We start from the raw sequence: 11,984 nt of genomic DNA, 5'->3' as shown, positions 1-11,984 counted from the left end.
CTTTTAATGAAAATACTATCAAGACCCATTTCGTATATGCAGCTAGGACAGATTCTAAATTTGACACATCTTGCTTTTCTGGTCACCCTAGTGTCAGATAAACTTTCACAGGTGCATTTAACAACATGATTAATTGCTATCTTTTTTAAAAATGCAAGTCTGTACATTGGAGTGACTTATTTTGGTAGCTTTTGTGGGTCTTTTTGGTAAATAGATATGCTTCATTTTAATTAGGCAAAATCAAAGAATGCAGTAGTATTTGGAGTATAGGAGGAGCTTGGTTCTTGGGATGAACTCTCTGTTTCCTGTGGATTTCTCCTCTGATTCCCATTATGGATAATACTTCCACACAGACAAGCTCTACCCTGGTAATAGAGCCCTCATCACATTAGACGAATTTAATGGTTGAGTAGTATGAGACTGGGCTTTGGGTAATCATGAAGAAAATGGTCAAGACTGAGCTTGATTTGAAATTCTGAAGGGAATGATACGGCCAGGCTTCACATTTTGTCTCTCAGCTGAGACTGTTGCATATGGAGGAGTATTTTCTATTTCTTCCAGGCTGAATTAGTGGGTCACAAACACTCACTGCACCTTTCTATGCATGGTGCACACAGGTGTGTGGACACCTATGGGTAGAACTCACTGCAGCTAATCTGTCCACAATGCAGGGACTTCTAAGATCTCTTAGAGTTGATTAGATGAGTTACAAAGAGGTGCTTTATCAAACTTCACATTTGCCTAAGTCATCATGTGACTGAAAAGTTCAATTCGCTCAAGATATGCATGGAATTTGTATGGAAAAAAAAAATTCAGAATGCTCGAGATGCTACAGATTCTAGCTGTGTGTGGTTTAAAGTATTCCTCTGCAGCTTGAGAGACAAAATCTGCCCTGAGCACTGACACAACCACATTCACTTATGTGAAGTGACATGGCTGTAACTAATTGGACTAAGCAGGCAAACTTTCACTGCACACAGCCAAAGATAAACTGCCTCCAAATATTTCTCCCTGAAAATACTTTCATGGTACCTGGCCTCATTTTAGTCTGAACAATACATTTCTGTCTCCAGACACTAAAAATAGTTCACGTACTAATTAAAAAAAAACAAGCTGTGACAGAAAACAATAAAGGCAAGGAAATGGGAGAGCATTTTTACATAGCCAGCAGCTTTCCTGGCACCATTTCTAGCTATGAAGAGGGTTATTAGCAAGCCCAGAATTATATAAACAGTTCCCTCTGCCAGCCAGTGTACACCAGAATCATCATTTACTTTCAAATTATTCAAGTCAGCAAAATTCATCTTTTCATCAGTCCAGTGGAAAGATTGGCAGAGGTTCTCAAAAGTGGGATTATGATAAGAAAAAAATTACTCTTTCTTTCAACAGTTCAGTGCCCTAATTTAATAAACTCATAGTTATTCCTGTTTTCTTCATTGACAGAAATGTGTGTTTATTCCTGCTAGCAGAGCATGCTCATTAGCTTCAGGAATGGGAGCTGCATTCTCTGCATAATGCACTATCACCAAAATCATCCAATAACTCCAAGATGAAGAATCTTTGCCACTGGATGTGATAATTGAGAAAGAAAGAAACTGACTGAGTTTTGGACTATGCTAATACTGATTATAGTTTTAAACAGCAGGGAAAAATCAGATCTGGATTTAATGAGAAATAAACAGTCTTAGCTACTTTTTGCATGAATTTTAATAGTGAATTTAAGGATGAGCTAGTCATCCCTTTGGCTTTCTGTGCTGACAAAAAAGGAGCTGACTGGGCGCAAATCAGGGCTAATGTTTGCTCTAGGTCTGGCAGAATAGTGTGGCTGCTCAGAGGTAGTGCATGGAGAGGAGAGGCCGGTGGCTGCAGCAGAGAGTGAGGCAGCCGAGCCTCAGAGCCCTCCGGCACACGGGGAGGCCCCAGCTCAGTAAATCCTTCAAGATTGCACAACCTGGAACAAGTGAGCAGTCCTATGGCAATGTTATTATGTGCCTTGGGTTATGCAAGTGCTTAAGTGTTTTGCTGGATAGGTGCCCTAATCTGTCAGTATCTTTCTATCCTGTCTTTAAAATAGTAATAACTATTCCTACATTGGGAAGGAAAATAATTTATTTAGTCATAGTTGCAGAAAAGAGGAGGTCTGTAAATACTAAAGAAAATAACCCCAAAGTAGGGGAAACAGGAAAGTGTGTGGAATAACATCCTGGGATGCTTATTTGGTTAGAGGAAGGTTTGTTTCGGAAAGTGTTAAACTGCCACCCTCCCTTACTCTGGCTGATCATGTGCCTTTAAAGTGTAAAACTACCTGGGAAACCCTGCAGGAAGATAGCTAACAAACAGGAGTCAAGTGGACTGTGTTCCTCACACTTAATGAATAGATGCCTTCAAATCTCAGCAAAGCCTTTGAAAGCAGTGTCCTATTTGGCCTGAAGAACCAGAACAGATTGTCTGAATAACAGGCTGACTTTCCAGGATCAGGAGTTTAAAAACACATCATTGGTTCTCCAAATACAACCAGGTAATCAGCATGTTCCCTCACGAGTGACCCCCAGGGGAATATTGTTCTCAAAATTACTAAGACAAATGAAAACTGGAACATCATTAACACTTTTAGATTATACAGCATTTAGAATTAAGATGAAATAGAAACTAACAAAGGAAAATGTACTTATTAATGCCATACTACTATTCCATAAGCCAGAGGCTGTTAATTCAGACAGGAGATGTAGTTGTAACTTGATAGAGCAAGGGGAATGTTCTACCATGTGCACCAGCTGAGCCATTTTTAATTGCTGCTGCTGGAGACAGTTCTGCAGCCTTCTGCCCCTGGTTACCTCTTCTTCCTCATGCTGGCTCAGGTGCTCCATTTCCTTTTGGCTCCCTGAATCTGAAAATGAGAAATTCAGGGGGAAAGACAGAACAAGGATGTCTTCCAGTCCTTACATGCTTAGGCTGGACAAAGAGATTTGCCTGACTTTTTCTGCATTGAAGTTCAACAGCAGCTCTGTGTTCATCACAATACTTGGACATTTCTTCAATAACTTAACAGGGAGGATGAAGGCCTTTAAAAATCAGCTGAATATATCCTGATAGATAGTTCTTCTATATTTCCATTAACTTCTCCAATTCAAGCAATTTTGTGCATCATTACCAACCCCAACCAAAACCAATGGTTGTAATTGAGATGCAGCAAGCCAATGCATCTCCCATGACCCATGACAGGCTTGTGCCTGAAATGACTGCCAAGGCAAAGTGGATGCACAGCAAATGACCTCCCTCAAATACAGCCAAGTATTTAGCCTGTCCTCTTAGGAGTGATTGAATGGAGAACAGCTCAAGCTAGTCATTGAAACAGCATCATGCTTTCTTTATAACATCATGGGCCATGAAACTATAGAAACTCTCTTTCAAATATCCTCTGCTGTGTTTCTATACTGGTTGATCATTAGTGAAGACAAAATACTCCTCATTTCTCTTACACACAAAATGTTGCTATTGCTTTAAGCTGTCAGCTACACTAGCAAATACCATGATTTGGTTATCCACCTTAGCAGGGATTATTTCTTATCAGGAGAAAGTCCACTTTTCCAGAACAATGGGAACAAGGGCCTCCTATGACAAATCAAGTTGTAGCTGACTCTTGGAAAGCCTGGCCCTGTGTAGCAGGATAGAGACAGCCTGTAGCCTTTGTAATTACATCAGTCACCACGTTGTCTCAATATAAAATGCAAGCAGGTTGCTTTCGGAAGGGTATTTCTCTCAAATAAATAAAGCTGTGTGCAAACATGAGTCTGAAAGAAAAAGAAATGCCCTGTGGGATTTTTGAAGTCCTCTCAGTTTGATGTCATTGGATTGACCTAGCAGCAAAGAAAAATTAGCTCTATTTGTGCAAGTTTGGACCTTCCAGTGAGTTTGCTCGTGAGGAGGTGTGGTCATGTGGAATGCTGCTGACTGGCAGATAATATATTTGAAAAGAGACTTTGAAGTTTACTTGAATAGACCTTACATCAGGTACTCAGAATAACTACAGTTGTAAGTTCAACTTGAGAAAATAAGAAACGTATTTTACTATCAAACACATATTTTGTACCTAGTCTGAAGCTTTTCCCACTTGCAGGTGCTTTCAGTCTTCTACCTACTGTTATGGGTAGATGTGTGCCACAGGAATAGATGGAGAGTAAACTTGGCTCTGCTTTACATTCTTTATATAAAGAAAGCATAAACAATCATGGTAAATAATAATACTAGTAAGCGTGGTAAATAACAGAGACCAGTTCTCATTCTAATTTACTGTTGGAACATACTTGGCTCAGTTTTGTATTTGTGATATTTTAAACCAAGGAGAACTCCATGTAAGGCAATAGGGACACTTGGATTGGAAATAAAACAATGGAACAAAACTCACTGGAACCGTATACATGTTTGAAAAATTAGTTGAAAAATAATGTTCACTGTCTTGGTTTCTTTTCCCCTCTTTAGTTTGGGAATCTGAGTTTAGAGATTCCAAAGCTAAAATAGGGAAGAAATGGAGAGAAAAATGGCTGACAACTTGAGCTTGATCATGGTTTTCAAAATCTCAGAGCCAACAGTAACACCTGTTTTTGAGAGGACTACAATACAGTCCTTAGATTTCTCCTCACCTCTGGGATTAAGAAGTATTTTGGCATGAAGTGCACATGTGGAACAGATGCCTGATGACCTCTGCTCCATGAAATGCTCCTCTGTGGCTTACAAGAAAGAGCAAGGACTCTACATGTTCCCTAAGCTTACCTACACATGCATTTTAAATCTCTGCATTTCTTGTAAAGTCATTTGCATGACACAAAGATAACCAACAGCAGGTACTGAGCAACACCTCCTTTCTGTGGACCATCTCATGTCAGACTGGAAAGAAATCTTTTTCTGTTTTTGATAGAATTGCCTGTAAGTTTTTCTATGCTGAGTCACTGTGGAGAGCACATCACTGTGTTTCTTTGTCCTTCTTAGTTACCTAATGCTACTCCTAATAGAAAGAAATTCACTAAAAGAAAAAAACACAAAGTATTTGCTGGAACAAACTGGGTGAGCTTGTTCTCTCCTTTAATTAGGATTCCTTTTTTCCTGGTTGCTCTGAAGAATCTGCTTTACTATGTCCAGTAGAAATGATAACATTTTTCATTTGTATTTTGTTTCCTTTTGCTAGACTAGGTGGACATATTTTCTTGTTTTTTCTGTAAACATATCCACTAAGAGAAAGCCCCTCTTTGACCTGTTCTGTACTCATCCAAGTTTTATTGACTCATCCTTTCAGCATAAGTACTCTGCACACGATTTATCCACATACAAAGGTAATTTCTACTACTATTTGCTAATATTTTATCTTTCAGGTGAAGCACAGGAATACAATAAAGGAAAGGAAAACATAAAGAGGCATTCCTTCTCTCACATTGCTTTTACCAAGGCAGGTTGCAAGTCTTGATCTCCTCTCACTCACCCCAGGAACTCCCCCAACATTTGCTATTCAGGAGTTCAAGTTTTAGGCTGGCAGAATGCCAGCAAATTCATTAGTGGCACACTGGATAACAGATCAGACCCAATCCTCAGGGATTTAAACAACATTTTAACATAACAGTAATATTTGATGGCTAGAAGAAATTAAACTCTGTCTGGCTGGAGCTGTCTCAGGGGGTCCAAGTACCCACATGTAGTAGATAATATAATAAACTGTTACCTCCCCTCGTAGGCAGCTTTGGGAGACCAGATGTCTCTTGCTTTAGTAGCTATCTGCAAACTGAAGTGTGCAAAGCTAACATATTTTTGCAGTCACCTCACTACTTACTTTTGGGATTTGACTTTTGGCTAAAATTATCAGGTTCCATTAATCCTGAAAACCTCTTAGCACTGAAGTGAACTGAAAACCAGAATCCAAACCTCTTGTTACTAAGAAGTTACTTGGGAATCAACCTCAGTTTTCTTGTGCACCTGCAAGTACAGCTTCTTTTGTTTGTTCTGGAAAGAGATTTAAAAAAAAAAATAAGAGAAAGAACAAAAATGAAAAACGTAACACACACAAACGCTGTGTGGGACATGCCCTGAAATGAGAAAGTGCCTGTACCAGTAAACCATGGCTAGTGGCACCAGGCTGTTCCCACCCACGGGGCTGTGTGTACATGGCTGGGGACGCCCTGGAACAGCTTTGTGGGTCACTGTGATGTGAGTCACCACTGCACACGGTGTGGCTGGGCCATTCACAGCTGTGAAGGACATTGCTGGTTGGGACATTGCCATGCCAGTCAGTCCTGTGCAGGACACGGCTGTGTGCCACCACTGTGAAGGACATTGCTCTGTGGCTCATCACAGAGCATGGGACACTGCTGCTGCACAGGACATGGCTCTGTGGGAGGGACATCACCATGTGAGGAATTGCTGTGGGGGGTCACTGAGTGTGGGACACTGCACTGCTGACAGGGACATTGCTGTAAAGCCTGTCAACATGTGGGAGACACGGCATGGGGAGGACATTGAAGGTCATCACTGCGTGTTGTGTTGTGTTGGACTGCTCTGTTTCCCTCTCAGTTTATAATGGTTTAGCCTTATTTCACTCCACCCTCCTGGATGCTGCCTGTCATCCTTACTCCTCCCAAATCCCCATGACAACCCATGTATCCTACCTCTAATCCCTCCCTGGTGCCCTGTCCGTCACTCGGCGCTCCCTCCCATCCCTCTAGAAACTTCTAGCCAGAGCGTCGAGTGACTGGCTCAGGGGCCAGGGCCCCTCCCTCATGTATCCCCATTGGTTTATTCCCAATATCATTCGTTTGCATCCCACTCCCCTCTGTGCTCCTATTCGCCCAGAGGCTGACTCCTCCCCTGTTTCCCTTGCCCCTTATAAACTGATGTACCTCAGTAGTCTTGGTCTTCAGCTGTGGGATTCTTTAGGGTTTGGAAAGTCTGGCTGCAGCCTCGGCTGGAGTCCACTCTCTTATTTCTGCTGATTGTTGCTGCAAGCCTCGTCCGTCTCAAGGAGCTGCTGCTATCATAGCATAGGGCAGTCTTTTTAGGCACTATCCAGCGTAGCGCCACCCAGGATAGTGCCCCCACTGCAAGCGGTGCTGGACGCTAGCCGGGTGACAGAGAAGGACAGGCTTTCTCTACAACCTTAATACCAACTTGCTGCTTCAGTTGGAAGTCCCTGCAGTGGGACATAGCAGTGTGGGTCATGGTGTGAGGGCCATCCCTGTGCAGGACATCACTACCAGGGTCATACCTGTGGGAGTCCTGCAGTGTGGGACATGGTTTCTGCCGTGCAGGACATTCCGATACAGAACGTCGCGGTGTAGGACATCGCCAGCTGTCCTGCCATGCAGATCCCGTGGGAAATACCCACCACCTGGGAGGACACCCCCGGGAACACGTACCCGCTCCAGCTGCCGCTGCCCCCGCACCCCAAAGCTTTGCCGCGGCAGCTGTGCTGCTGCCCGGCCGGGCAGGGCCGCGCCCGCTGCCCCCCGCCCCCGCCGGGCGCCCGCCCAGCCCGCCCCGCTCTGCTCTGCTCCGCTCCGCTCCGCTCCTCTCCTCTCCGCCGGGGGCTGGCGGCGGCCGCAGCGCGCAGCGGTGGCAGGGCCCGCACGTCGGGGCGGTGTGGCGGCGGTCGGTGTGGCGGCGATGGGCGGCACGGCGCTGTCGGGAGCCCTGTGGCTGGGGCTGCTGTGGGCCGGGAGCGGGGCCGGGGGCAGCTGCCAGGGAAGGTGCTGCCAGGGCCGGGATGCCGCCTGCGTCGGCGAGGGATGGAGGGAGGGAGGCGGCTACGGGACGTGCTACTGCGACGCAGGTTGCCGGCGAGCCGGGGACTGCTGCCACGACCACGGCCAGGCGTGCCCGGGTAGGTGCGTCCGCCCCGGCCCTGGTGAGGGGGTTGCGGTGGGGGGAGGCCGGCGGGACCCCGCGGCCCCGGCCCTCTCCCCGCGTCCGGGAGCTGCCCGCCGGGGCTTCGCGGCGTGGAGGTTTCGCTGCGTTCGTGCGGGCAGGGGCTCAGGGCTGCGAGAGGGGGAGATTCCTCCCTTCGAAGCCCAGGCACCAGGCTGCGGCAGTGCCCGGGCAGCGGCAGGCTCGGGAAGGAAGACGGAGATTTTTCTCCCACTAGAGAGAAAAGGTTTCCGAATCAGCTGTAGTGCAGTGACAGTCTCAAGTTATTTTACCTCTAAAATATTACGTTACTTTTCACTCAGGCAAGTCCCAAACAGACTGATTGCAGGGGGGATGTCCTATTGCAGAGACAGCACGGAGATTAATTTAGTACCTCCTGTGTTTCTCAGCTGGTTCCTCACATCCTGACAAACAAATATCAGTGAAATAATTGGGGAAGTCCCACGGTGAGGTTTTGTCTAGGAGCACGAATCCGCAGGAATTTACTTTGAAGGCAAAGGCTTTAAAATAAGCATAGGAGCATGAATGAGAGAGTCCTCTGCCAGCCCTAGGGGGATGGCAAAGCCTCCCAGTGAGCAATGACAAGGAGGGAAAAGTAGCCCAGTTCTACCAAACTGAGTGTCTGCTTTGTAGGTATTCACAGTGCCTCTTTCTGTGGGATTTCTACCCTTTGCAGTCTTCACAATTTGAAGACCTCTCTGTGCCTGGGATGCAGGACACAGATCTTGCTTTGCAGGTGCAGTACTAGTACTTGGTCAGCTTAATGTCTCTTCCCAGCTGGCTGGATGCATGCCAGCCTACAGCCAAAAAGTCATGAGCCTCTGCTGCACAGTCCTGCTAATTAGGGTGTATTTAGCAGGCTGAGTGCCATGCTGACATAGCCACATAGCTTTGGGACCAAAGTTGGCTTACATCTGCCTGGATTGGGAAGATGGAGTACAATTCTTAGATGGTGTAGACCCATCCTAAGGGATGTAAAACTGTACAGAAGAACTCAGCAGAGCAGAACTATGATCCCAGGTCTCTAGAAGGAGCATGGTCAGCTCTCCCACAGCTAAGTAATCTCAGAGTAACCGAAGGGAAAAAGTGCACCACAAAGTAAGATAGAAGGTAGCATTTTTGAAATTAGCATTTTTAAAATAGATTGTTCTTTCATTCAGGAGAGTCAGTAGGGGGAGAACTGGCAAGATGTTTGTCATACAGCCACAGCATATTTTATCTTTTCAGTAAATCAAATGATTCTTAATATTCAAGCATAAACGGAGAGAGCTGATAAACATGCATAGTGTTAGCATTAAAACAGAGCCGAAATCCTCCAAAAAGAAACTTAAGATTGTGCTTGAGAAGTTCTAGTTTAAGCGCTTTTATTACTATGACTTCTGGGGTGATTTCTGGCACCCGATGATACCCTGCTGTTATCAAGATGATTTTTTTTGTCTCAGGCTCAGTGGTGATTGCCTCAAAAGGTATTGTATGTCTGCAGTGTAAGCACACCAGGTTTGTGCCCTGTTTGGGTGGTGCATGCCCTAGATCCAGTCAGGAAGATGGAGTCTCAGTGGAGCCTCCCTGTCTCACTGCCTCTCCTGCACCAGAACTGGAATTTGCCAGTCTTTGGTGGCCCAGTTCAGGGAGCTAAACACACAGGGAAGTATTTCTGTTTTCTCTATTGTCTGTTTCTGCCTGGTTTTACTCCCTGCACTGCCTTGCTGCCCAGTTGTGCGAGCACCAATGCAAACAGAGGGAACAGAACATTTTGCATTCATGGGTGTAGCATGGGAGGGCAGAATTTTGGCACCTTGGCAAGGTGGTCCTAGAATTTACACATCCAAAATTCTAAATTTATAAGAAGTTGTTCTTTTAAAGGCAAATATCATATATACTCTGTCTATTTCAAGTAGTCATTAGCTTGTATTCTGTATAAACAAATTCTGAATAGTTCCAGTGGAAGTTTGTATCAATTTACACAAGTATGGATGAACATTTTAGAGTCTTTTTTCTTCCTATTGGATATTGGAGTCTCCCTATTGAGTCTTGCTAAAATCTGACTGTTTAATGACACCAGTGGTGTTCAGTGGCATAGTACACTGTTTCGAATGTATAGTTCAAAACTTTAAAATAGCAATGTGAAGAAAGGGGATCAATGGTTCTCATGCTACTGCTTGTTTGTCAACCTGTTCTCAACTCATGATTTCAGCACCTGCAGAAATGACATTTCATCCTCTGGGTAAAGTGTAAAGTGCCTCAAATATAAGTAATCAAGAGATGCTAGGATGCAAGAAATGTTAGGAATCATGCAAAAACAATGCTCCAAAATGAAAGAAACCTCTAAAAGAATGAACATGCTAAAGCTGCCAGCGGCAGGGTTAAATTCTGTCATGTCTAAAAATCATTGTAGCTTTGGTACTTCATAAATAGATAGCTCAGCAGAAGTTCATGGACTGCTGAACCCAAGTTCAAGAGTTTTAAAATAAACTTCTTTAGAGGTCTAACACTGAAGAATATTTTTTAATAAATGAAGAATATTTTTCAAGAAAGAATATTTTTGTACATAGTATTTTAAATAGGAACTATTGTCCAGTGAGAAAGCCTGAAAAGGAATCAGCTCACCATCTGAATCAAAGTGGTTACACTGAGAAAATCTAGAAATCCTTATAAATTACAATATATGTTGTACGATGAACATACCACAATCCTCGTTTTTCCAGAGATGGGAAAAAAATAAATTGAGTTCCACTCAGAAATAAAGATCTGTGTTTCATAGTGCTGCAAATGGAAGACAGAACCAAAGTTTTGGCTACTCAAGCTGTCTTTCATAAGATAGCAATGTAATTTTTCTGTGATTTTTTTTTTGAAATTTCAAGTGTTGCATTAGCTTCCACATTTTGGTAAATACCTGAGAACAAATCCCTTCCTTCAGTTTCCTTTGACTTGCATTCTCCTCATTGTTTTAATGAATCATCATTTAACATCTTTTTTAACTAAGCTGAGCAAATAGCAACGCAAGAGGGATCTGTAAAGATGTAGGCTATGGGTCCCTGATAGTTCTTTTTGTGTGTCAAGAGATGGCACCATTCCTTTTATGTCAGCTCATGGACCCAGTCTCTGACATGCTGTGGAATTTGACATCTTTCCAACAAGGCACAAAATCGATCCACTGTCCCTGAATAGTTTTTGGGTGCTGACTGCAAGAGCGACATTATTATCCCACTGCCTAAATTCCATTCTAGCAACCTAATATTCTTATTTTTCCACATGACTAGGGCAATTCATCCTTCTTATTCTAAATCTTGATAACCATAAAATTACCATGTATTTCTGCAGATGACCAATATTTAATTGTCGGCTTGGTGTGATTCCAGTAAGACATGAAGTCATTGCTTTGTTATGCACTTACTCAGTCCCTTTGGGAGTTTCTTCATGGAAAATTTGATGTTAGATTTGATGTTATCTGCATTTCAAGGTGCTAATATGGGATTAAAGTTCTGTGGAAATTCTTACTTATACAGGTCATTCATACAGCCAGCTTGGAAGAGAATCAATAGATGTGGAAACAGGCTGGATGGACACTTACTGTCCTTTGGATACTTGGGTAGAACTAAGATGTGTGATCAGGTGTTGAAGTCTGTGCTTGTACCATAAATCAAGTGGAGTTAAGGACTGTGTTTTGACCCTGCAGCCAAGTGGCAAAGCCAGGGAGGTCCATACTGCATTTAGCACTTGTCCTGGCTATCCCATGGTGTGGTCTAAGATATTTTAACTATCACTGGTTTTCTTTTCTTGTTCACAATTCTTGGAACAAACTGTCTGATGGCTGTACTGCAGCATGTCAGTGTGGTGCATTCACAGCCACAGAGGTTGTGTCATGTACTTTGGAGTACTGGATGTGTCTGAGGGCAGTGCCTGGTGGTACGGTGTCAGATGTCTGCATGTCAAAGGGGGTTTTTTCTGTGATTGTCCAGCACTGTTCTACAAGTCATACTCAGCTGTCTGGGAAGGTGTTCATCAGTAAGTGGAGGAAAACACCAGAGAATACTAATTGTTGAGCAGGATGGACAACTGGTGGCCCAATACCCGGGGCA

The 11,984-nt window shown here is 43.9% G+C and overlaps 1 protein-coding gene across 1 annotated transcript in view; it reads left to right on the top strand.

Moving 5' to 3' along the window:
- Positions 1–7,626: 7,626 nt before the first annotated feature.
- The window catches only part of SBSPON (somatomedin B and thrombospondin type 1 domain containing), a 9,141-nt gene continuing 4,783 nt past the window's right edge, over positions 7,627–11,984 (top strand). Inside the window, exon 1 of the mRNA XM_059862211.1 lies at positions 7,627–7,861. Within this exon, the coding sequence (XP_059718194.1) occupies positions 7,645–7,861 (217 nt within the window). The 5' untranslated portion in view covers positions 7,627–7,644. The remainder of the gene's footprint in view (positions 7,862–11,984) is intronic.

This window comes from Haemorhous mexicanus, chromosome 1, assembly GCF_027477595.1.
Source record: "Haemorhous mexicanus isolate bHaeMex1 chromosome 1, bHaeMex1.pri, whole genome shotgun sequence".
NCBI classification, from domain to species: domain Eukaryota; kingdom Metazoa; phylum Chordata; class Aves; order Passeriformes; family Fringillidae; genus Haemorhous; species Haemorhous mexicanus.
The sequence above is the reverse complement of the archived record's forward strand: the minus strand, read 5'-3'. Positions and strand labels throughout refer to the sequence as shown.